General features: G+C 42.5%; 1 protein-coding gene across 5 annotated transcripts in view; it reads left to right on the forward strand.

Annotated features, from left to right (window-relative positions):
- The window catches only part of ERBB4 (erb-b2 receptor tyrosine kinase 4), a 1268185-nt gene that overhangs the window by 836221 nt on the left and 405109 nt on the right, over window positions 1–26855 (forward strand). For all 5 annotated transcript variants that reach the window (XM_053283383.1, XM_053283386.1, XM_053283382.1 and 2 more), the window contains exon 4: window positions 23891–24025. In XM_053283383.1, coding sequence (XP_053139358.1) covers window positions 23891–24025 — 135 coding nt within the window. The remainder of the gene's footprint in view (window positions 1–23890; window positions 24026–26855) is intronic.

A 26855-nucleotide genomic window follows, 5' to 3' on the forward strand; every position in this document is an offset into this window, starting at 1 on the left:
TTTTAATACAGTTGTATGGATTCTATTGGTTAAAAACACTTTTCAAACTTAAAATACAGGGAAAAAAATTTCTTTAGTGAAATGGTCATTATTGTACAAGCTGCATCTCAAGCAGAAACATACTATATTATTCTGTATGGAATGTATTTAAACAGGTTTAAAGATATTGTTCAAAGTGTCTGGAGCAGTTACTGAACCACTTTATAGAGTAAAAAAGATAACCTAGCTGGTGACGGGGGATGGCAACACAGGGAGGGGATTAAACAGCAGGTACTAGTAATGGGCTAAGTAAGGATGGAGGCTTTGGGTTGCCCAGAGAGGGATCATCTTTGCTCCTCCTTTTTGCTCCAATCCCTAAAAAAACTGCAGCCATAATTGTTAACCTGTGTATAACCAAATTATCAGCCATCATAAATTTGCACTGGCTTATTTTGTTCATCGTATGTATTAATGGTTCATTTGTATTTTGTATCTTGTAGATGATCTCAAGCACAACATGGAAATGTGTCACTCAGGATGATAGTGCACAACCCCCCCACACACACACACCACCCATGGCCAACACCGTATGCCCAGGGTGCTTTTGGCTTGTGTTTCAAACACAGCAGGCCCTCCCCATATCACATGGCAAGTCTCTCTTGAATTTGTGGGGAATCCAAAAGGATATTTTTACATTACTATTTATTTATTTATTTGATTTCTATACCGCCCTTCCAAAAATGGCTCAGGGCAGTTTACACAGAGAAACAACAAACAAATAAGATTGCTCCCGGCCCCCAAAGGGCTCACAATCTAAAAGGAAATATAAGATAGACACCAGCAACAGCCACTGGAGGTACTGTGCTAGGGGTGGATTGGGCCAGTTCATCTCTCGCTGCTAAGTAAAGAGAATCACCACATTAAAAGGTGCCTCTTTGCCAAGTTAGCAGGGGTCCTGCTAAAGGTGCCTCTTTGCCAAGTTAACATGGCATGAGAGTCAGTTGTTCAAATGAAACAGGGCATGCCCAAGTCCTTAGACATGTTTAGAGTACCGTTCTGTATCCTGGCCTGTGAGCCGACAACAGTATGTATATGCTAGTAAATAAAATAAAAACAACACTCATAATAGCCTGATCCTCAAGTCTGATGGACCAAAAAATAAGAATTTACAGTCTGTCAGATGACCTACTGTGGCCACAATGATGTCACAAATCATTACAGTCACAACAGTTTTTCAACAGCAGGAACATTCCCAGGATTGCAGGAAAATGTGCTGGCGCAGCTACTTTACGTTCTGAATATGTATTCATTTGCTCACAGACATGTACGTTCAGGAAAACATCTAGCATGAGTGGAACTGAGATCATTAGTTGATGGGAAAACAGCAAAGATCCTGAGGTACCTTGAAGTCTGACTGATTTGTTGTGACATAAGCTTTGGTGGACTAGAGCCTGCTTTATCAAACACGTATAATCCATCAAAGCTTATGCCACAATCAGTCTGTTACTCTTTGGGATGCCACAATAATTCTGTGCTGGGTTTTGGGGTTGTTGTTGTTTTTGCAACATATCCATATAGCTACACACACACCCCCCGCCGCCCCTGAATTCAGCAGATGGGAGTTTCTTGAACACATCTAGGATTTTTCTAAATAGCAAAATATTAGTATCCCTAATTAAAAATCAATACACAATCAATTTATACAGAATCAATACACAATCAATGTATACAATACAATACAATATCTAATACAAAGAATTTCTGTCTTGCTAGTACAGTAGTAACTACTGAGTTATACTAAGAAAAAATGCTGTTGTCAGCATTCCTTCTCCCTTTACATGCACAAAAAATGTCTGCAGAAGAGATGCTGAAAGTGAGAAAGGTGTTTCTCCTTCACAAGAAAAATTGGTTGGGAAAGAAAGGAAGCAATAGCAGCCAAACTGCCAAGTAGCATTTTTTTTTTTTTTTGAGAGAGAGAGAGAGAAGTACTTTGTAGACTCAAAGTTACATATCTTTGTAAAGAAAAGATTAATTGAGAGCTGCCATGGGCAGATGGGAAACACTACAGGTTGTGATCAGAATATTACATAGCAAATGGTGTGACAAGAGGGTGGCGATTGAACTAACAGTTGTGGCCATGCTGGTGAAGGAGGAGTGAGCTGGAAGAAGGCAGGGTTGAAAATGGAAATTATTACAAGGGAACTGAGGTTTCACAAAGATTATGGAATAAATAAATAGTGGTATGTTTTAAGCACACAGCTTTAATTGCTCAAAAACCTTCTGCAAGTTTTTGAATTGTGTGCAGGTCTGCATCAGAACAGATGCTCAGTACAGTAAAGATAACTAAATAATGCTTGAATATATCTTTCCATTTCCCAGTTGTTATCTGGTTGCTCTGAAATCAAAAGAGAGGCTCTGGATAGATTTGTCTTTTAGGAACATAAGTGGGCATAGCTATTTTCATTTTAGGTATTCCTTCTCTTTCTGTTGAAGCAGCACAAAATTTTCATGAGGCAAAGAACTGATATGGCAAAACTAAACAGTTATTTTCTAAATTAGAGATTGATTTTTTGAAACACACCAGCTAAAGGAAATTTTGGCTGTATAGCCCTATGGTAGGAGAGTTATAGGTAGCAGTGTGTGTGCACAAATCAAAATCTGCTATTTGATTTGAGGTAGAATTGAATAGCAGACCCACCAAATAGACTCATCAAAGGCAGCTGGCTTGGCCAGCTGCCTTGATGAATCAGCCTCGAATCACCCGAATTGATTTGGATGATTTGCATGCCATTTTGAGGCCTGTTTTGCAGGAAAAATTGGCCTCAAAATGAAGCTTCCCCACCCCCAGGAGAGCTGGTCTACCCGCTGGGACCACAGCAGAGGGTTGGTCTACTCACTGATTCCAATTGGTACACCAGCTGTTCTGGTTTTTTCCAGGGAGAGCTGGTCTATCAATTGAGATTGTCAGATAGATCAGCCCTCTGCTCCAGAATTAGTGCATCAGTTCGCCTCGGAAGACAGGTATACCTGGGTATACCTGTCCTCTGAGGTGAGCTGATGTGCCAGATAAGGAGTGGAGGGTTGGTCTACCCATTGATCCCAATTGGTAGACTAGCTCTCTCCAGAAAGAAGTGCCATTTTGAAGCCTGTTTTCCCACAAAACAGGACTCAAAATGGCAATTCCAATCAATTCAGGTCGAATTGGAGATGAATTGGGATGGTCCTAGGAATGCACCTCAAGAATGCCAGATCTCCACATTAATATAAAGGGAGCTCAGAGGACACCAGTCATTAGGGAGTAAAGACTTCTTTGTTGTGCTACAGGAAAGAGGCAGTTCAACCAGACATATAGACTAGGGATGTGCAGAACTGATTCTGCCGTGAACCAGGGTGGTTTGAGTGGTTCGATCTTGGATGGGACCACCCTTCAGCAAAGGGCCCCGATCCAAGATTGAATCAAATTGAACCCAGTCCAAAGTGAACCGGTTTGGCATTTTGGTGGCAAGAGGAGTGAGAACAAGAGGGGTGAGAGCAGAGCCAGAGGGATGGCAAGACACATCTTTCAAAGTAAATGAGAAGGTTCTTACTGGGTACTGAAGCTGCCTAGAGTAGCAGCAGAGCACTCCCCCTAACAGCCCTCATGGTGGCAGCAAGGCCAGGTGAGAACTGGAGCCATGCTGCTGCCACACTGGCTGCTAGGGGGAGCTCTGTGCCACTGCTCCAGGCAGCTTCAGTACCCGGTAAGGACCTCCTCATTTACTTTGAAAGATGCCTCTTGCTGCCCTCATCCCTCTCACCGCCGAACCACCAAACTAGTTCAAGCTGGTTCAGTCGAACTGACCGGCTCAGCCAGTTGGTTCAACCAAACCGATTCGCGGACCCATGGTTCAGTCTGAATTCAGACGGAACCTCAGAAAAACAGTCTGTGCACAACCCCATTATAGGTAGGATAAAGAAAGAACACTGCCTTTAGTTAGTATCACTTCCAGCAAATGATAATGCCATCTACTGACTGGGACATCTTACAACAACATTTCCACACAAGCTCCCTGTGCCTGCTTGTCTGTATGGCTGTCTCTGAGTGTGTGCAAGCAGAGGCAAAAATGATATATGGGTTGGAGAGGGGTGCGTGTCATGACAATGTTCTGCACAAGGGCCTCTATATATTTTAAACATGCATTAAATGCCATTTCCATTGAGTGACAGGTCTCTTCTTTTTATATGTGTGAAAAACTGCAGAACACTTGTAACTTTTCTTCTTGTATATAGGCCATATTTATTGCTTAAATCACAAGATACAAAGACTCACATTTATAAAAACAGGAATAGAAATTGCTTAAGAGTAATGAAAAGTTCTATTGTGCTTATAGCTCTTTATATGAGTTATCATTTCCATCACTAAGAATATATTTTGAACAATGCTGCACAGACAATAGTCCTAGGAAGGTAGCAAGTTTAAGAATTTAAAATCATTCAAAAGCTTGGAGAAGTATTCTCAGCGTGACACAATGTGCTGGATGTTAATGTGACAGAATGTTCCTGACGTTTTTAGAGCTCTATTCGTATGTTATGTTAAACACAAGTACCATCTGTGTACAGTGTATTCATCTACAGATCTGTACTCACATATAGTTTTTATACATTATATTATGCACTTACAGCAATACACTCCCTATTTGTACCCTGCATTTAAGGGGACCCATACCCAACTTCATTTTTTAAAAAAATGAATACAGGTACATACAAGAACATGCATATGTGTGCAGACATCTGAACAGACATATATCGTATTGTCTGAATAGGGCATATGTTCCTGACATAACTTCTTAAAATGAAATAGAGGTTCATTTAGAAGTTGAATTTGGCCTGATTTATTTATACAAATACAGTGATGTAGAATATTAATCTATTAATTACTCCTCCCCACTCTTTAAACATTCAACAGACACTTTGCTTGCTGATTTATTTGAATGTGTATTGACTCCAAATACATGACAAGTGTCATTGAATCCAGTTTGGACTATTTTTTTTTCTTTAACAACAACAACAACAGCAACAAAATATAATCAACCCGGTACAATGAGAGTCTCTGTTTCAGTGAGAGTTACTGAGAGTTTCTACAACTTCACCAGTAGAGGAGGGCTATTCTGATCCTTGCCTGTTTCTGTGTTGGAAGAGATTGGGATGAGCTTCTCCCAAAGCAGGATTCTGCTGAGTCTGTACCACATGTACGTGAATTGAAGATGCTTAGAATTTAAGATGACCCCTTTAAAAGTAGAGGTTAAATACAGGTTATATCTGCATTTACTTGAAAGGAACAGGACTCTGAATTTAAGATGACCTCCTGATTTCTAATATCAAAAAAACTTGAAAAAAACTAAGCTTCGGTTCAGGTAAATACATTGTATCTTGCCTGAAATTCTGCTGAGAATGTGTCTTGAGTGCAGAATAGTGTACATAAGGAGGATATACTACATCTCGTAGCTGTAGTAATGCCTCTTTACCAGGGAAGGAATAAATTGCAAGAATCCCTGTCCTAACATCTCTCCATCGCCAGCTTGGAGAGTACCACCAACAGATGGGGCTCTGGGGTCAATATCTGGTATTTGTGTAACTCTTGTCATAATTCTCCCATAGCCACAACTCCTTGTACTGGTGCTGATGAAATGCTGCTTAGTACCTAATGTGTTCCAGTATTAGCATGTGCCGAAGGACCTTGCTGATTCAGGGTTCACTTCTGTTGGAGTTGCTCTATTTGCTGAATAATGTATCAAATTAAATAGTAGCTATGGCAGATTGATCCACTTTAGGTTGATTGTAGAAAGATGCCAATTGGTTTATTTTAGATCTGAATAATGCAAGTTTAGCAACGTGACTGATGTCCTTGGATCAAATTATTTAATAACAAGATAAACAGTTCTAGGAGTTACATTTTAATCATACATCTAAGCTTTTAAAGCAAGCCACAGGTGGTTGTTTAAAAAACTAAAGGAGAACCAATGCTAAGTTGACTTCAATCTTCAATGTTCTCTTGCCTTTAGCAGTGAAGCATTTCTTGCCTTGTTGACATCATATTGGCATTTATGCCCCTTTAACTTAGCCCTTTCCATGTTTTCTGCAGTTAGATTGTGCAAGCGACTATATTGGAACAGAGTAGACATGGCTAGGATTTATAACGAGTTGCAATTATACAAACTATTATATAGTTTGAAGTTTGTGCAAAATAAAGTCATATATCCCAATTACCTAAAGATACCGAAGTTTGCATATATAATCCTGGCACTTAAACTAGCTCAATGCATTACTTTTTACACCAAATCAAATCAAATCAAATCAAATCTTGATTGTTACGATCATTTGACCAGCAAACCTTTTACACCAAGATATGCTAGGTGAGTGGTTTAAATAATTTTTAATGTATTTTGTTTAGCAGAAATGCTGAATAGAATGATCATATTTTAATTGTTATTTTCCACAACAGATTTTTAACAATCAATAATCAGTTCAATGATTCAAAAATGACATTATGCCCAGAGAAGCAGAAGATATTTCTTAGATTCAAATTTACTATGATTCAAATTTACTATGTATGGGAATTATTTAATAAAATGAAGTGTTTCAAGTTGAAATCCTATACATTTAAAACTGTCCTTTTAATTCCCTTCTGCAAGCACAGTAACTACGAATTCTATAATTTATTTCATTCCTTATCATTTCCTGTAAGTGTAATCTACACAAAGTGACTTTGTCCGGTCAACAATGGGATGCACCTACTAGTATTATATATCACTTGTGGGAAATGGAAATTTATTGCTATTTAGAGCTGCTTAGAAACCATGCTTTTAAAGTATACAGCATACTTTGGGTCAAATGAAATAAAATCTGTTAAATAAAATGTTAAAAATGTAAAAATGCAATGTATGAATATAAAATCCATGAGTTTGCAAACCCAGGAATCAAAAATATATACTTCAATTGAGCTGAGATGGACTACTGTAAAGTCCATGGTGGCAAATCTGGGTTTGCTGCTGTATATGGAGTGGAACCTTTTAATATCCATGGAGAGAATTCTGGATCATGGGAGGTGTACAGCTAGGGTACCTGGAGCTCTGCACTAATCAAGATCAAAACAGACATTATTTTAGATCTGTTGACCCTGCATGTTGCCACTTTATTTTGCAAATGGCACACATAGGATGCACAGACCAGGGTGGGGGGCTTTAACACTTTGCCCCTACTGTGCTTCTGATCTAGACTGCAGGAGACACACACACACACTATTTGCATTAGGAAAAAAGATTCCATCGATGCCCACAGGAATCCCTTTTCCTAATATAATAGCATGTGCAGGATTTGCACATCCTGCAAGTGCTTTTTACAAAATAATTTGCAGTGTCACCTGTTGACCCTGTTGGCATGCAGGGTCAACAGGTTTATTTATTGTACATGTAGTTTGACCTTAGAGTCAAGTTCTGCAATCTTGAACAATCAAGGATTCTAAAGTTTGATAATTTTAGCTTGATGTGCATGCTTTACTCTATTTGGTCACTTTTCTTTTATATAATTTTGCTTTATATGTCATGTTTGGGGTGGGGAGATAGGCTTATAGCATCAGAGAGAGCAGGATTGGGGGCCCCTGAAATGAAGGGTGCTAGAACTGCAACTGTTTTCTTGTTAGTCTGGAACCCATCTCTCTCTCTCTCTCTCTCTCACACACACACACACACACACAATTTCAGTGTACTGGTAAGAAGAACGTGTGCAAAGGAAGCACATCAGGGAGAATGTTTCTACAATAAACTTCTTTTTGTGTCCATGAAGCTTTTAATGTGGAGGCTAAGAAAGCAAAGGGACGCATTTTAAAGTGGCAATTCTCTTATATTTTGCAGGGGGAGAGCAACTGTTCCAATTAATCCCCAGCACAGCATCCCAACAGTGGCTGTTGCTGGTTTCTAGCTTGTATTTCTTTTAGATTGTGAGCCCTTTTGGGACAGGGAATCATTTTTATTTATTGTAGACTGCTATGAGAACTTGTGTTTATAAGTGGTATATAAATATTTGTTGTAGTAGTAGTATAATTTTTCAACAAGTGGCCCTCAATATGTGACACAAGGGCTTTTCATACATCAGGCTTTATGTATGTACAGGTATATACACATGTTTTCATTTTAAAAGGGAACCCAGTGACTGTACCCTTGAAAATGTTGAGTACAGACTGTACAAAACTACTATACATGCATTAAATGTTTGAGTAACTGAATGCATGTGTAGATCAATGATTTGTGCACACTGTACACACATTGTACGTGCATAGTATGGAACATCTGAAAAGTTCTAGTGTCCCATGTTACAGATGGCACAATTTGGATCAGCTGAACATTATATAATTCTTGTTGTTTAAATAGTATATAGATGGTATAATGGAAACTGCTATCCCCCCCCCCACCACCGGTTTTTAAAAAATGAAACTTTGGCTTCATATAATGAAAGTTTTGATGCTTTGCCATTTCTTTCAAGTTGTCATCTGCATTTTCGCCAATGACCCAGATAATTACTACTTAAAATAGTATGGTTCGAGGATGGCCCAGATAGGTGTTTGACACTAAACATGCACATGCCTGAGCTTTAGAGTATGGTCACTGGGATGGAATAAAGAAGGCTAAAGTTCTCATTTTCATTATTCCACACTGCTTGTCTCCCAGTACATATGTGATATTTCAGTTTTACATATTTCCATTCTTATTAAATCATCTGCACAGAAATTTAGCACCCTGAGCTAGATACGGATTTCAGAATGGAAAGAGGCTTCTGCATTCATATTACATGCTGAATTACACAGACATAAATTGGATGACCATCAAATGTGGATGTTTTCTATCCACAGTGCCCAAGTTTCAACTGGATATGCATCCCCATCTCCATTTTTCTACCACTAATAATGTGTAACTATGCACAACTAACAGTACTGTACTTAGAGAATTACAAGCAAGATTCTACAGTACATGCTTACTCTTCAAGTGCACAGTACAAACACATGCCACACAACAGAACAAGAAGGGTTGAGTCAATGAAGGGTAGTACTAAGGAAGCCCCAACAGGACAAAACGAAGAACAAGCAAGCATTATAGAACAATGCCTCTAGAGGTCATTCACATCATTACACAAACCAACTATGCACAATTAGACATGGTTTGTGTAACAACGTGAATGACCTCTAGGGGCATTGTTCTATAGAGTTTGCTTGTTCTTATTTTTGTCCTGTTGGGCTTCTTTAGTTTGTTCAGAAGAGTACTATTCTACTCTGGCTCAACAGTTTTTGTTCTTCTGTGTTGCGTGCTTGAAGATTTTATATTTGAAGGTCATAAGCCAGAAATTTAAAATTTTAAACCAGCCTATACATCTAAGTTTCTGCTTGGAAACTATAGATACCCTCTTCAAATTGTCTACTGCAAGTTCACAGAATGCCTTGAAATTCACAGGCATACTTACTCACCTCCCCCCTGCCTCAGAACAGTGGATAGTAGTTATTCCATTGTAGACATGGGGTTCAGGGAGAACCCTTGACCCCGGAGCAGACTGACTGCTCGTCTGCGGGGAGAGTGGACTTAGCCCTGCAAACCCCATCCAGGCTCTTCTCACTAATCGTGAGAAGAGTCTCACTAATGAAAAAAAGAAAAGAAGGACTGAGGTGGGGATGTCTTGCAATTTTCTTCCCATTTGTATGTCCCATTTGGATTGTGGTCAGTTGCAGTCTGATGGTTTAATTGCAGGAGGGGGAAGTGCTGGAGCCAGGGATGGAAATGTGTCCAAATTTGTTCCCTGGAGATGTCGGCAGTGTTCCTTCTAACAGGGATTAGGGATGTGCACGGAAACAGTTTGGAGGTCTTTTATGGGCCTCTGAATCAGTTCAAATGGTGGGTGTTTCCACCAGTTCAAAGGCGGGGGGACGCACTTACCCCTCCCACTGCTCCTCCCCCTGTTGGCGCTCTGGTTTTCCAAAGTCCATGGAGCGGTAGCTTACCTCCCTGCTGTCCCATTTGCCCCATTGCCTGGAACTAAGCGTAAGTATCTGGCGCACCTGTGTGCTCTGGCACAGGCACATCACACCCTCTGTGCACCTGAGTCTGCCATGTGTGCGCAGGTGCACCAGATACTTCCACTTAGTTCTGGACAACGGGGGCAAACGGGGTAACAGGGAGGTACACTGCTGCCCCATGGACTTCAGAAAACTGGAGCACTGGTGGAGAAAGAGCATTGGGAGGGGTAAGTGACACCCCCCACCTTAAAGCCTCCCCCGCCCAGTCCCATGCACATCCCTAATATTCCCAGATGTTGTTGACTACAGCTCCCAGAATCCCCAGCTAGAATGGCTTTTGTTTGGGGATTCTGGGAGTTGTAGTCAACAACAACTGGGTTCCCTGTTAAAAAATTAAAAATACAGAGGCAGGTTTGAAGTTCCCATCCTTAAGGGGGTGCCCACAACCAACAGAAGAGTTAAGGTGACTGGGAGGCTCCTTGTGTTCCTCACACCTGCCTGCATGCCCAAGTACTGGGGATAACTGGTGAGGAGTCTCCACTGTTCCATGCCTGGAGCCCTCTCCTACTGTACAAGCTGCTTCAGCCCAACCAGCTTTTGGGAAGCATCGCCATGGACCACATTAGGAGGCACTGTGATGCACTGTCGATTACTCCCAGACCAGGCACAGTTGGCCATGTGGAGGGACAGAGCAGCCCACCTTGCGAGGTGGACCTGCAGACAGAACTCCACGATAGGGATAATGTGGGTTGGCCAGAGGTTGGCAATTTACCTTCTGGTAAAAATGCACTGATAGAAAGGGGGAGGTGGGGCACAATCAGATTGGCCAGCGATGGGTGAGAAGGAAGGCGAGGAGCATGCCATATGAACACTCCTAGTTGGAAACACCTGAACTAACTGCAATAAAAAGCAGAAGTGTGAAGGGGCAAACGTTTATTCTTATTTATGATTGAGTGATTCATTGTGGATTTATACTCTTGTGCTAACTCATGCTAATTTAAGTCACTTCCTCCCATGGTACAGTTCGCAGTCTGGGAAACCACAGGCAGAAATTAAAAAGTAGTTCTTTCTGCTGTACTTTTGATGGTTGTTTTTTAAAACAAGATAGGCAGTTCCTTGGTTTGTTTTTTTGCTCTTACTTCTGTAGTTGAATAGATTTTGTCTTGTATTAATACGCTTTTGTTTACTATTTTTCATTTTTAATTCTTGTGAACATTTTAGGGATTTTTAAAGACTAACACTTGTATAAAAATAAATACATAAATTAAATTTAGGACTTTTCTTATCAGTATTATACTTAATACAGGCTCTTCTACCCTTTTGGTGATGCTTGAACACTTATGGCAATGAAGTGTGTATGTATATGTATATATATGTGTGTACACACACACACACACACACACATAGATATAGTCTTTTGTTATTTCTTTTTCATGGCTGCACGAAGTTAGAGAAGGGGCTATGGTGTGTTTTCATATTTTTGTAGTAGATAAAATTGTAGCTTAAAATAAAACCCAGGTTCTATCTAGTGAATGTTAATCACTTCTGATTTACTATTTCAATCTTACTTGAACATGCTTACCTTGGGCTGGATTATATGGATATTGTTTAAAGTGGGGAGGGGGGGTTCGATAAGCCCTGTAGATAATCTGAATAAATTCAAAGACCTGAATGTGCATGTCAAGCAACTTGACATTATATGTATGTGCAAGCCATACATTCTTTGACACATTAGTTTGCTTCACACAACCAATGTCAAGTTGGTAAAGTGGGTTCCTGGGGAGCATACACTGCTATCAGGCCTGCTGTGCAAACCCATCCAAGTCTGGTTTGTGGCTGAAGTTTCCAACTTCTTACTGACTTCAGTCCAAGATTTGTAACCAAGGACTGAAGTTGGCTTGACCAAGTCAGTAAGAAGTCAGCCGCAAACTGCACTTGGACGGATTCAGACATAACACCCGATCGGAACATGGGCTCCCCAGGAATCTCCAGTTTCCACCTTACCAACTTGGCAGCAGTCATGTGAAGTCACCTACAGTAGAATGTATGTTTAAGTTCATCCTTTCAGATCTTTGAGCTATGCACAGAATTGGTCTAATAATTTGGAAACCACTCGATGTATGCCCTGTTGGACATTTTTTCATCAGATAGTGTCCAATGAAAAAAAATGGATCTGATAGAAGGGTGTCCATCTTCAAAAACTTGCTCTCTCCATAGACAATAGCAGTGCTCTTTAAACATACCACATTTCTTCATGTCAACCAGCCAATAATGGAACGGGGGAAGGCTACAAAGCCCTCCCTAGCATAGAATTTGTCTCCTTTGCCAAGTCTGCCACTGTTTTAAGAAATACCTCGAAATGTGGCAGCAAATTCTGAGGTCCTCAAGAGTCTGAGAGAGGAATCCTTGTGAGGAGGGCTTAAGGAAAGCGACATGTCAGATTGGAAAAGGGTACAAGAGTTGCACCCCAGCTAGGACTTAGTAGGTAAAAGGAAGAGAGCATTCAAATGTTATAGTCCAGGTCATGCACCCCAAACTCCATGGCTCAGGCTACTGAAGAACATAAAGTGCATAGAAGAACTTGCATTACATTTCCGAAGCTCAATTTCCCAGAAGAACTAGCCCAAATTAATTTCAAGGATTTCTTTGGGATATGCTGAGCAAATGTCTGATTTTTTCATTTGCCTTTTCCTGCTAACTTGTTGGCAGCATCAAGAGGGTCTCTGCCTTTCTCCTTCTGGTTTTCTTTTTTAATTTAATGTTATCTCTTGCTTTCAGTGTTGTTGTAAATTAAAATTAGTTTTAACTTTATGATGATGAGGTCATTATAATGCAACTCCATTGTATATTGATTACATTTGAGCTTCATTTGCTTAATGTGTCATAAGGTTTATTAGGTATTTTCAAGCATTCTTCTCAATGGGGGAGGGGAAAATGAAGAAGCGAGAGTCACAACATAAATGGGGAGCAGATGCTCAACCTAATTTGAAGCAATTCACTGAAGTGGACTGAGTTGAGGCAATTTATATTATCTAAGGATCCATCCCATGAGAGCAAAGGGGGAAATGATGGACTGGGAAAATATGACAAAATAGGAAATGGGGAACAGCTATTGAAGAAAATAGAACTTTAAAGTTAACAATAACTATTTGTGTGTGGTTTAAGGTGGGGTCAGAAGCAATGCTCAAATTATGGGGGAAAGGGTTAGGAGTTCCTTTATGAAATCTGTAACACCCCCACCCCCACACACCCCAATGGATTTTTAGCCAAATAGTAGTCCTTCTGTAACCTTCTGTGGTACATAGAAGGCTTCAGAACATACAGAACAGGTACAATGGTAGCCAAGGGGGTCAGTGACCTTTGGCCCCTCTGTAATTTAAGCACTGGTCAGTGATGTAGGGATGTGTGAAACATTTCAGGTACAGAACGATCCGTACCCAAAACTGCCCATTTCGGGTGATTCATTGCCGAAACGAATCACCTTTTTGCCCTCCCAAAATGTTTTGGAGCCGAAATGAATCACTCTCATTACGGCTCAGAATGATTTGGAGTTTCGGCTCTACATTTTATGTCTGATAAAGTGCTTATTCTTCCTCCTCCATTTTGAGTTCTGATGTCTATTTGAATTTCCCTCCTTTTTGCCTCCCATTGACTTCAATGCAAAAAGGTCCAATCTGACGACTACTCGAATTTCAGGTCCCAGGGCCAAAAGAGTGGGGTGGGGTGGTAGTGCCTAATGGGTGGAGGCTACCACCCAAATTGCAGAGGAATTGAGCAAAGGGCTGATTTTTTGGTGAAGTTTACCCGTCTTTAAGGTTTTCCCCCATAAGGTATAATGGAGGTGTATCGCTTCACGTCGGGGGGAAAGGGGTGGCCTAGAGTGGTGTGGGGTTGGTGGTAGTGCCCAAGGGGGGCAAGGGTTCTGTTGTTTCTGAGGTGTTCTGAGTGTGGATTCTATGATAGCAAATGAGATTTTCAATGAGACCCCATGAATTCACTCTCATTTGCTATCATAAAATCCACACTCAGAACACCTCAGAAACAACAGAACCCTGTACCCCATGGGTTAGAAACCCATGGGGTGGTTGGCACCCTATGTGCACTACACCACCACTCACTCTGGGCCACCCCAGCACCCCCCAAGTGCACTTATGGGGCTGCTGAAACCTCCATTATACCTTATGAGGAAAAACCTTAAAGATGCATAAACTTCAACAAATCACCAAAAATCAGCCCTCTGCCCAAATCCTTTGAAAAAATTCTGGTAGCTTCCTTGCCCCCTTTGGGAACTACCACCAAACCCACACCTCTCTAGGCCACCCCTTTCCCCTCAACATGAAGTGATACATCTCCATTATACCTTATGGGGAAAACCTTAAAGACGCGTAAACTTCAACAATTCACCAAAAATCAGCCCTTTGCCCAATCCCTCTGCAATTTGGGTGGTAGCCTCCACCCATTAGGCACTACCACCCCACCCCACTCTTCCACCACAGATCCCACTTTATGCCCCAAATCTGCCCCAAAGACACTAAAACTTCAACAATTCACCAAAAATCAGCCCTGCAATCCTTCTGCAATTTGGGTGGTAGCCACCACCTATTACGCGCTACCGCCCCACTCCACTCTTTTGGCCCTGGGATCCATTTTCTTGATCCGAATCGATTCAGATTCAGATTTTGATTAATTCGGATCTGAATCGAATCAGAGTTGATTTGGATGGGTCAGATTCGGACCCAAAAATGAATTTTTTTTTAATTTGGATCCGAATCGAAACACCGAAAATCCAAATTGCACACCCCTACAGTGATGTTATGTTCCTCTTCTAATGCAAGTAATAGATTGCCACAAATCACAGATCCTTGCATGCAACAGAAGGAAATGAACAGTATATGAGAATCTCCACATACCTACCTTTGCTTATCGGTATTGTGTTATGGGGGAGGCACAAGGTAGAGTTCAGAAAAGTTGCCCACTTTCAAAAACTGACAAAAACTATATGGTAGTGTATCTTCACCTATGGGTGCAACAGAAGCAAAAACCTTTCAACCCCCCAAATATTGATGATAGGATTGTGCACATCAGCAAATTTTGGAATTCTGTTTTGGAATTGCCAGCCCCCACCACAAGGGGGTGGCTTTAAAAGCCACCCAACCGTGGTGCAGAGAAAGCTGGGTGGCTGCGGCACTCCTTGGGAGCATCCAGGGGGTGGTGGGTAGGGAGTGACAAAGAGAAAGCTTGACTCTTGTTCGGGGTGACAGGGAACTGCAGGGATGCCTGGGAGATGTAGTTCCTCAAGAAGCTCAAGAGGAACTACATCTCCCCGGCATCTCTATGGTTCCCAGCTGCCCTGTGCTAATGATGAGCTTCCTCTTTGACACTCAACACCGCCCTCCCACGGATGCTTCCAAGGGGTTCTGCAGCCACCCAACCATCTCTGTGCCAGTGTCGGGGGGCTTTTGAAGAGCCTCCAGCACTACCCTCCTACCTGGGGCAATTGCCTCATGAGTGGCTGCCTCCTTGTGGTGTGGGCTGGGATTTCCAAAACAGAATTCCAACATTTACCGATGTGCACAGTCCTAAAAATCAAATTTGAAAGCGACCAAATCTTAAGATGAGCAGGTACCCAAATACAGGCTTCCCAATCTGCCTAGATAATGGAGAGAATAATTAAATAAATGTACATGGGTTTAGTTAAGGCTGGATTGAGATTTTTCAGTCTGTGAGACATTAATGCCAGATTTTGAGGGTTTGATCTGGTCTTGTATTCATGACATAAAAATGAGAATGGTTTCTAATCACTGGGCCTTCCTTGCAAATTCCACCTGTCTTCTGATGCAAAATTACTAACAGATGTTGTGTGCATCATAAGAATATCCATGCCATGCAGATGATCAAGTGCTATGTTCCTAATCTAAATCTCTTGTGCTTATATATAGAATGGTTATTGTTTAGGGTAATCCCCTTTTCTGTGGAAAAGCCAAGCTCCTTAAGCTAACCGTTTCCTAGAAGTGAATGTCAATACCTGTATCTGATTAATGCGGTCAGAGGATGAAATTGAACAAGATTGTTATTAAATATATCATTTTCATCAGAGCTTCTCCTTCCTATGCTGTCTAATACAGATGCTAGGATTTTTGTTGGCAAGCAATAATTTGTCTCTTTTGGTCCTATTCCTACACACCTTCATCAGTCCAGATCAATTTCATCTAGTGATGGCAAACTCCCCATGGCTTTATTGGGAATGGACTCTAATTATGAACTTTCTTGGTGAGCGTGCAGAAAAAGCTCATCTACTTTCCAAGAGCTCTCTCTGGGGATGTACGGGAAGGAACCTGCTGAGAAACTTCACTTGCCTTATATTAACTTGTTTGGCTACCCTTCAAAATTCTTAATGCCCTAGGGAACAACTCTGAATTTTCACTTTATTATTTTTATTTTCACACCAACCCTAGAACTCTCCTGGCTCATAGTTGCCACATGCATGCTGATGGGGTCATGTGCATTTTCATTACTGTATTGCTCTCTGGGAATTGTAGGTGGTTTACACTAGCTTTGCACCCATCTCCTAGCACCAGTAATGGCAGAGAACTACCTGGATTCAGCTCCCCGCACCCTGCCGCAAACACACACACACACATGCTTGGAAACAAGGGACAGTTTCCATTGCGCTTTATAATTATGAGCTGGACTTCTTTCCCCCCTAGTGTACAGTGACAGTATACATTTTTATTTTATTATTTGTTCTTGATATATTAAATGTTTATACCACCCTTTTGTGTGCACCATTTTATCATCCTAACAATTCTGTATGGTGAATTAAGCTGGGAGAGAATGATTGGCTCAAGGTCAGCAGTGAGTTTCATGAATGAACAGGGGTTTGAACCCAGGTCTTCCTCCACCCTAGTCCAATGCTTTATCCATTACACCACACAAATGCCAAATATTTCAGAGACCCACAGTTTCAGTTACTGTAATACTAGTTCCGAATAGTTGAAGCTGAATAATCTGCACAGCCCTGCTGGCACCACATGGAGGTGAGCATTCTCAACATGCACTTTGCTCAGGATCTGGATCACTAACCAACTCCCTACCAGTCCCAAGAGCCCCTTAAAGAGAGTGGGGCCTTCTTGCCCTCCTGTGCCATCTCCAAAGGCACATGGGGAGTGCCAGGAAGTGGAGTCTTTCCCAGCATTGTCACCATAGGGCTCTGTTCTGTTTAAGGGGCCCCTGGAACTGCTTGGGAGTTGGTTAGGGATCTGAGTCCCACACAGAGGTGTGTGTTGGGAACACACACTTCTGCACCGTGTCAACGAGACTGTTTGGATTATTTAGCTTCTCCTATTCAGAGCTGCAGGGGCATAGCTAGGTGAGAGGAGGCCTGAGTTCACCCCCCTCCCCAGTGGCCCCTTGGAGTGAGGGAGATAATGAAGAAACTAGGGAGGGGTGGAATGGGGGGGAGGTCCTCAGGAGCTTGGGGGCCCGGGTTCTTTTAACCCATCCACTCAATTATAGCTACATTCCTGCAGAGCTGTATATTTGCACAGACGAACTAGACACCTGACCTAACTCTGCTGTTGTTGTGGCCCACTTATAGCATGCAGCAGAAAAGGAGCTGTGGGGTCTAGCCTCGGCCAAGGTTGTGCTTCACCTCTATAGAAATTTTCCAACTTCACTGTTCTGGTTTGCTGCTAGCAGAACAAGACAGACCTTTTGCCTGTAAAGAAGATAGTTTCTGAAATCTGTTGGGCATTCCATATGTTACAATACTTGTTCATTTCAGAGTATCGGATCTATTTTGGGTTTTTCAGCTTTTTAGTGTTGGACCTTTTTTCCTCCTCCTCTCTGAGTCAGAGATGTGGCATCAGCTGTGACTTATCATAGATAAAGCTGTCTCTGCCATGGTGGGAGGGAGGTGAAGCAAATTCATATACCATGACTGCCACCTACTCTTCCAATTTCTTTGGCTCAGGTCAGGGGTTTGCTTCTCCTCCCATCCCCTGCAGTGCCTGGTTGTGAAATAAAGACTCAGCTCCCCATTTCACTTCTACTTAGACTTGCTGGCCACTTGGGGTTGAGAACCAGATCCTGAGGTGTCATTGATTTTGTACCTCTAATAGTTACATAGAAGGAAGAATTTCACTAGTTGAGTCTCCCCCGCACGCCCGCATAGTTCTGCAAAAATAGGAGAAGCAACACCTGGCAGCATGGTCATGTCTATGTACTCTTGTTCCTTATCTTCTGTTGGGATTTACTATGGGCATTGTCTCTGTTCTTGATCTGGGACATCTTTGTGTGTATTTGAATGTGTCTGTGTACTGGCTTGAGGGTGGAGTCACTGTGCTGGTTTTTCTCCTCCTCACTTGCTGGCTGCATTTGCACGTAACATTAAACTGGAGGTTGCCAAAACTGTGGTTAATTTTTCTAACCATGAATCGCATTGCAGATGTTCATCCAACCACAGCCCGGCAACCTCTGTTTTCAGGGCAGGGGAGCCCTTCCCTCTTCCTGGTCCTCCAAGGCCACATCCCAGCAAGCTCATTAGCCCTCATGTCACCAGACTGTGAGCAAAGCATCAAAATGTCTCCAGAGTGGCAGCCATTGGCCATGATCTTTAAGGGGGGGTGCTGAATGCGCTCGTGCCTTTTTGGAGTAGACTGCCTGCGCTCGGCAGGGAAAGGGCATTTAAATCCCTTTAAATGCCATGCCATTCAAGCCCTTCTTCTGACAGCGATTGCAACACTGCCATCATAAGAGCCCTGCAACAAAACAGTCTCACACAAGCACAATTTCTGTTGGGGGTGCTGCTGAAGGGCACTATTCTGTTACTCAGGAAAGGGAAGGGGGCATGATGACTCCCTAGGAGATGATATGTATATGAGGGACAGCAAAGGATCCTGGTGTTTGGCCCACTGTGACCAAGGATGCTCTTGCAATGGCTCTCGCCAGCAAAGCAATCCATGGAGACCTAACAACACTCCTGCTCCTGTGGCGGCTTGCCACCAGGGGGACCAGCCCTCTCATGAGGGTTACTGGCCTACTGGGGAGGAACTTAGGGTTGCCACCTTTGGTTTTCTGTCACTGTCCGTTCATTAGTCAAACTATCCCAAAAAGGAGGGGGGGGCTCACTTGCATGGGTCCATTCTCTCTGGTTAATGGTGGGCCCGTTCTCTCTGGTTAATGGTAGAACGTTTGTGCTGTCACTCCCTCCTCTCCATAGAAGCCTTTGATGCCCCCAAAGGAGATTTTGATGTTCCATATCTCTGGGCATAGCTGGGTGGGCAGACTGGGGAAACATGGGAACCAGAGACTGATCTTAACTCTCATTCAGATTTCTTGGATTCAGCCTGGCATTGCAGCATATGCAGTTCTGCCACCGTGCAGAATCATGGGAGAGGGGAGACCTGGTTGCCTGCAAGCCCAGGAGAGTGGGGTCGCCATTCCAGGCAAAAATGAAGATGGACATGTTCAAATGGACAGAAGGGCCAGCAGAGGGCCCACTTTGACTGCTTCTTTGCGGCAGTCATCAAGACAGGAAGAGGTGTTGCTAGGGTACCCGACCTGTGGCTTGCTTTTATCAAGCAACCAGGCTGGGGGGCATCTGCCGTCCGGCCTGCATACGTGCCTCCATGGCCTGAAAATCTCATGAGAGAGTGGTCTGCGGGAGAAGGAATGTCATCACACATTATTAGTGATTCTGCCTGACATCCCTGCCCGACAGATGGTTCTTCTCATGGGCTGTGAAGGGGTATCCCCATGAGTGAGTATAAGGCCAGGAATAGCATCCGTCCTCATCACATGTGAGGAATATCTCCTTTCACTAGACGCAGTGCTGCTGCTGCTGCCTGGCCCTTCACATGAGTAAACTTTGGCTTGTGGCCGGGGTACATGTAGGACTGCATTCTCCTGTATGAACCTGCCAGGGCCCTCCACTCATCATCTCAGGCCCCGCCACTAAAAGAGATCCAGTTGGTGGGGACTAGAGACAGGGCCCTTTCAGTTGTGGCCCCTCAGCTTTAGAATGCCCTTCCAGAAGAGCTTCGCCATGTTCCCTTCCTCAGTGTTTATTTTTTTATTTTTAAAAAAACACCAAATTAAAACACATCTTTTTGAAGAGGTTTCCAACTCTTTGGAATTATAGCATTCTCATTAATATAAGTAAGCTCACTCAATGGAAGACACTGGCCAGAAATATATGACACAATAGCCAGTAGCTCAGTTTTCAGTTTTACTGCTAAATAGTCAGGTTTAACAGTCTCACCAAGACTACAGAAGTGAGGACTGGGAAGCCCAAATTCCAAAGTCACAATCTCTCCAACAAAAGCTCCAAGCAGATTTGACGTGTTGATTCCAGCAGTTTGTTCAAGGCAAAGGCTGCCTGATTTATAGCCAGCAGCCACATACACTTAATCAACACTCCACCCCCACCAGCTTCCATAGATTCAATCTGTCTTCTATCTTCTCATGAGCTGACTACTCCTTCGTAATTCCCTCACCTGCTGCTGATGGTTTCCCTGTCTGCGTTCTTAAGAAGATAGCGGCCATTCAAACTCTGGCTCGGATCCTGACCCTTCTCTCCCAAGATCACCCGGCCCTGCTGGCCCCTCCTGTGCTAAACACTCGCTCTGGCCTGTCTCAATTACCTCCCCATTCACATTACTGGCCTCCTCCTCTTCAGGTGCCTCCCTACTTTCTAGTAAGTTGCCTGCCTCCCACTCCTCTCCAATGTCCTCAAGTGGAGGCACGACAATACTAGCATTAAAGTCACCACAGACTACAATGCTTGCTTCCAGGAAATGTTTGTAGATCCTTCCAAAGGCTCTTTGAATGCTGCAATGAATTCTTTGGAAGGATGTACAAGTTTAGACATACTAAGAGACCAAACGTACAGTTCTGTTTACGCTCAATCAACAATGCTAGAATAAAAGCGGAGGGGATATTGAGACTGATACCCATCGTAGGATGGGTTAAGCCTCTGTCTATGCTCTTTCCTCTACCCCATGATTGATCTCTCTTTCTCTGAAAATTTCCTACTTGTCCCTTAAATTCTAAATTCATCTGAACTGACTGTGGGTATGTCCAAACTTTTACTGAGAAAGTTGTGGGATGCTTTCCTCCATGTTCAAGATCAGCAACTTTCCTTCTTTCCTTAATTAAAATATTATTAGTATATATAACAAACGGGGGAAGATCTTCCCTCAAATTTCCTGATTCACAGAAATTCCTCTTAACAACTTATCTCTGTTTATTTACAAGATTTGAGTATGTGAAAGGACAATTATTATAAATTGAATTAAATCTCTGGATATTCTGAGGATTTCCCAATTTAATAGAAATGCTTTTATCTTAAAACCAATGTAACAGACTCTAAAAGGCACGTCTGTGGTGTCTGTGGTCTATATTGGGAAAACATAACTAAATACCGCTGGATTTCCTGGGGTTAACAGGGTATGAACAGGAACATTTCAAGTCTCCTTTGTCATCCCAAGTTTCCCCAACCTTGGACAATATGTCTCTAAGGACTTCAGTTCTGGTTCTCCAAGAACCATTTAGCCTTTTCAGTGGCCAGTTAAATACTGAAATACAAAGGAAAGAGCCCGATGGAGGATTGGTTTCCTCCAATGCCATTTCAGGCTCCTGGACTTCATAGCACTGTGTCAAATCCCCCTTAAAAGATTTCTCTTCTCCTTCCCCTACCACTCCTATCATAGTATCTATTTTATTATTCTCATCTATGGAGGATTCATGCCACTCATAATCAGATCAGCATCTGAAAATGTCAAATCTGCACTGTTTAAGGTATTCCTTGAAACTATATCCTTAACTATTGGCTTATACTGTTCTCTATGCATCTCCCAATCTGACATAATTTCATTTAATTGCCCCCTTGGTATCTGTAGATTAAGGGTTGGACTATTGGCATGTTCGTGTCCAGGATCCAAAGAGAAGTTATGTAGGTCGTTATCAAAGATCTTAGTAGAGGGAGCGACTGTAAGAATTTCTGCTTCAATAAGATCTAGCATCATCTTCCTGCTGGCCTCGATACTTTATATTTCCTTTTCTAACAAATCCAACTTGTTAATAGATCTGAACTGAAAGAAAACACTGATACCAAAGAAACTTAAACATATCTGTAAGCATTTCATTATTATCAGATAGAGGACTGTCCATAAGACAATACAGTTGTTTCAGGGTTGTAAAAGCATGTATTTGTTGGATGTATTTGTTTGATTCAGAACATCTCAGAACATTAAATTGCTTTAAAAATCTGGGTCCATTGCCTTTGTGCTGGTCATTCTAAGAAGCTACCAAATATCCGTGTTGTCTGACACTATCTTGGCCAAAAAAAATTGAAGATGGCTACCTAAGCTAAGGAGAGTTACAGTTCCAAAATTTGATTTTCTTGGAGTTATAGTAAAATAAAATAAAGTAAAGTTGTGCCCTCGAGTGGTGTCGACTTCTGGTGACCACAGAGCCATGTGGGAGTTATAGTAATTACCCCATTTTCTATTTTCCAGAGGTAAATAGAAATCTAAAATAGACTTCTGATCAAATGGGGTAGAATTTAAATTCATCTTTTGGCTTTTCTGAGATCTAGTTTCCACCATAAATAGTTGTATAATACCAATATGTATATCAATTAAAACACAAAAACAAAATATCGGAACTTTTCTTAACTTTTCTTTCAAATACTTCCCAAAACAAAACTGGAAGTGACAGGGAGGAGATCGTTATATTCTTATCCTAGGGTTCACAGCTCTAAGAAACTTCAGAGCTGTACCCCTTAATTAGGTTCTCTCATCGCCTTACTAAAGTACTGCTGTTTACTTTAAGAGTTAAAAAGAGAGAGCGAGAAAGGGGGAAAAACAATCAGGCCTCCAGTACTCCAAGTACCTCTAAGTGAATTGCCAAGTGCACACTTAGTGATGCACTTGGCACAACACCAAGGCACACACTGAGTGCACCTCAGCAAACTGGAGGGTTTATATGCCTTTGCCTGGGAAGGTGGGGGAACAGAAACAGTCTCCAATTGGTTCCAGCTAGTCACACTCTTCTCCCAGTCCCTGGTCAAACACTCCACCTCTCTGCCTTGCCACACAGCTCTTTGTGTGCCTATTTTTAAAAAAAATATATGTACACTATATATTGTGTACATATATATTTAAAAATATAAACTTCAGCTTACAGCAGTCTGTTGTGAACATTTGAAGACTGATGACTTCCCCTTCCCCCAGGCATATACAGTGTTTGTAAACAGTCTAGAACACCACATTGGCTCACGCATTGGAGGTTTGTCCTTGCCACTGCTGCAAAATCCTCTAACATTGCAAAAACCTAGGGTGTATTCGTCAGGAACGATCTCCTTCACTGCAGTACTGATTTAAAATAAATCAACACGTGCAGATAAACTACACTCTGAATACATTTGTAAGGGAATGTTAAACATATAAAGTACTCTTGAGACTTCCTTGGAATCCATGACTCAGGAAAGCTGAAAGATAATTGTCCCTACAAAAATGAAGAGGCATGGAGCAAAGCTGTACATTTTAAAATAACATATGTCACAATAAATATCGGCGGGGGGGGGACATTTCCCCACTTGGAGAATGAAGCTGTCCTCAAGAGCAACAGGTTCTTTTGTCTAACTTGTACGTGATGCAGCTTGCGCTATAATCTATGACTAACTTCACTGAGGGCCTAATTGGTGGTTTCAGATTTCAGATGCTGCTTTCTCCCCAGGTTTGACTGCCTCAGGTTTGTACCCTGCTATTCTCACTTGTTTCTCCTTGAAACTTCTGCAATGACCATGTGTTATCATCCTTCCAAGAAATAGTTTTAATATATAGGTTTTTTCTCCTCTTCTCTTTGGTATAGAAATCTTAAATGGAGGAGCATACGTTGACCAGAACAGGTTTCTTTGCTACGCAGACACTATTCACTGGGAAGATATTGTTCGCAACCCTTTGGCTTCCAATTTCTCTTTGGTTCCAAAAAACAGCAGCACAGATTGTAAGTAGTGCCTTTCTAATACACCCTGTTATTTTTTGTCATTTAACATTGATTCTGGTCACATGTACCATTTTTAAAAACAAAAACAAAAAACCAAACTCCTGATTTTTCTACTGTAATAACCTTTGTGCTTCTGTAGTATTTGCATCTTAAAGTTTAATTCTGCTTTTCCCAGGACCAATGCCTGCTTTCCAGTTTTTTGAAATCATTTTATATTAATTCCATTATTTATATTCTGCCTTTCCAACCAATTGCTCAAGTTGGCATTTTAAGTTGAGAGAACTATTATATTACTACATAATACAAAATATTACTAGTACTAGATATTATCTTGCGAGGAGGCAGAGCCGATATCAGAGAGTGGAAGCTTTGGCAGCTGCCAAGAGCTCAGAACCCTGAGGAGGCCCACCAGTGATGACCCAGCCAGGAGGAGATCATTAGCAGTGGTGCACCTAGGTAATTTTGGAGCCTGGACCTAAAAGCCTTTGGAGGCACCCCGACCCTGCTGCAAATTAAGCATCATCCCCCCCCCCACACACACAATTTTTTAACACGTGGGATCTTGAGGGCACAGACAGCAACTGAACTCACAAGAATGTAAGAATGTATGCAAGTACGCATTAGCAGAAACATTTCAGCCCGCAACTTAACACATTCCCATCCCACATATTTCTTTCCCCACTCCACCCCCCTCTGTCTCTAAAGCAGAGGACACGCTCAGCCGCCCAGTGCAAGTCACAGTCAAGCTTGGCCACCCGGGTAACCACACCACCTGTGACAGACTTGAGCGGATTGGGGGGGGGGGCCCAGGGGGTGTGGAAGCCCTGGACCTCTGCCTGGAAGTCCAGGGGGAAGAGCACCTCTGATCACTAGTTGGGTAGGCCCCCTCGCCTTACTTTGATGGTGGGCGCATTTCCCCCCCCCACCCCCACTCTTTCTCTCTCTCTTTTTACAAGTAGAGCAGCAGAGCAGCCACACTGCTGCTCTTGCTGCTTCTCCTTCTTTCCTGCTCAATTTTTAAAAGGAGGGAGAGAAAGAGGAAGGGAGACGATGAAGAGAAGATGGTGCTGTGCAACAGTGGGTTCCCCCCGCCCGCCGATAGAAACACACAGGCAAGAATGCTGCTGCACTTGAGGCTGTTTCACAGGTGGCTCTTGCATGGCTGCCCGTTGTCCCCGTTGCCAGCACTCTTACACCATCTCTGGGCAGCTGCCAGAGTTGGCCATAGTCATTATGACTGGTTCTGTTGACTGTACCTCCTGCCTGCCAAGGGGAGGGCACCCGCCTGAGGCCACCCTGCCAAGGGCCTCCTCAAACCTAGAGCCAGCCCTGTAGGGTGGAGAGCAGCACATGCTTATTTATTTGAGAGTAAACCACATTTAACTCAGGTCTAGGCTATGCCATATGCAACAGAATCAGGGGGTAGCATGGACTTCCCCACTTCAGACAGCAAATCGACAGGGAAGGGCTAGGACAGTACCTTTCTCTCCCAATTTTCTATTTACAGGAAGTGTTTGGGCTTTTTCCCCTTTTCTTTCATGAATGGACATTCAAAGGTGGTGTGAAGTGGTACAATAAAGTCTTTTACCTCAGGATCTCATTCTGTTACATGTGTAGACCTGTCCTCAGTGGTGTTGCTTTTGAAGTGTTCATTCAGTCAGGATCTTCTAGTAAATCACTTTCAAATGTACAAACACTTGTTGATCAGTTTCATATGTATTCTCATGTATGTGTTTTATTTTTGGACCCTGAAATGAAGGCAAGCTCTTGACTGTTAAGATTTCATTTGCTCCTGCTGCTTTTACTATGCTTTAAGTAACAATCTTCTTTGTGTGACATCATAATTAGCTGCTGATTTTGAAAACACTGCAGTTGTTTATAACTTCAGATGACAAATAGACTGACAGAAAATAATTATCTGGTTTCATGTTTATATAGCTGCACGAAAAAGTGATTCAGATTTGTTAGAATAATAAGCAGCTCTTTGAAGTTTTGTTAAATGCACCAGTTGCACCAGTTACACACACAGACACACAGAAAGAAAGAAAAAATATCCAAGAGTAAACCTTAACACAGGAAATACTGAGGCTATTCCCACGACCAGGAGAAATAGGGCTAACAGAGCCTAGCCCGGTTTCTCTCGATTGTATGCTGCAATGGAAGCTGTGCAGCTCCCGGCAGCAAGCCTCCAAAAATACCCCTCCCCTTAAATGACATTAGCGGAGCGTGCACTCCGCTAATGCCATTTACCCCATTGTGAGATGCTGCACTGTGGCTCCGTAACAAGGAGACCACCACTGGGAGGATAAAACAAGTCTCCTGGCCTCAGGGGTCTCCCCAGGATGCCCCGTGCACTCACATGCGGCATCCTGGAACTTCCAGGGGCCAGGGATCCCCCGATCCCTGCAGTACCTACTGGCTCCATGACGGAGCAGATAATTGTGTGGGCAGCTGATCTGGCCTGCCTAGGGATGGCTCTCTGCTCGTCTGTGGGGAGAGCGAGCTAACCTAAACTGCTCGTGAGGAGAGCCTCACTGTGTTGTTTAAATATTTTAAAAGGCAACGTACAATTTTTTTCCAAGTAAACTCATCAACATCTCTTTGAATACTCCATAGAATAGATGTAAAAGTTTTGCTTCTCAAATTATTGCATGACTGTGGATGAAAATACTCCCCCCGCCCCAAGGTGGTAGAAATTGGTGGGAAAACAGACCATTTTTCAGACCGTTCAGACCCTCATCTACGTCTTAGTAGAATGCAGAGCAGTTCTTCTCTTTCTTGAACACTTTGTTCCCTCTTTGCTCCCTGACCTAATATCATAATCTGAGTG

The sequence above is a fragment of the Hemicordylus capensis genome, chromosome 1 (assembly GCF_027244095.1).
Source record: "Hemicordylus capensis ecotype Gifberg chromosome 1, rHemCap1.1.pri, whole genome shotgun sequence".
Classification (NCBI taxonomy): domain Eukaryota; kingdom Metazoa; phylum Chordata; class Lepidosauria; order Squamata; family Cordylidae; genus Hemicordylus; species Hemicordylus capensis.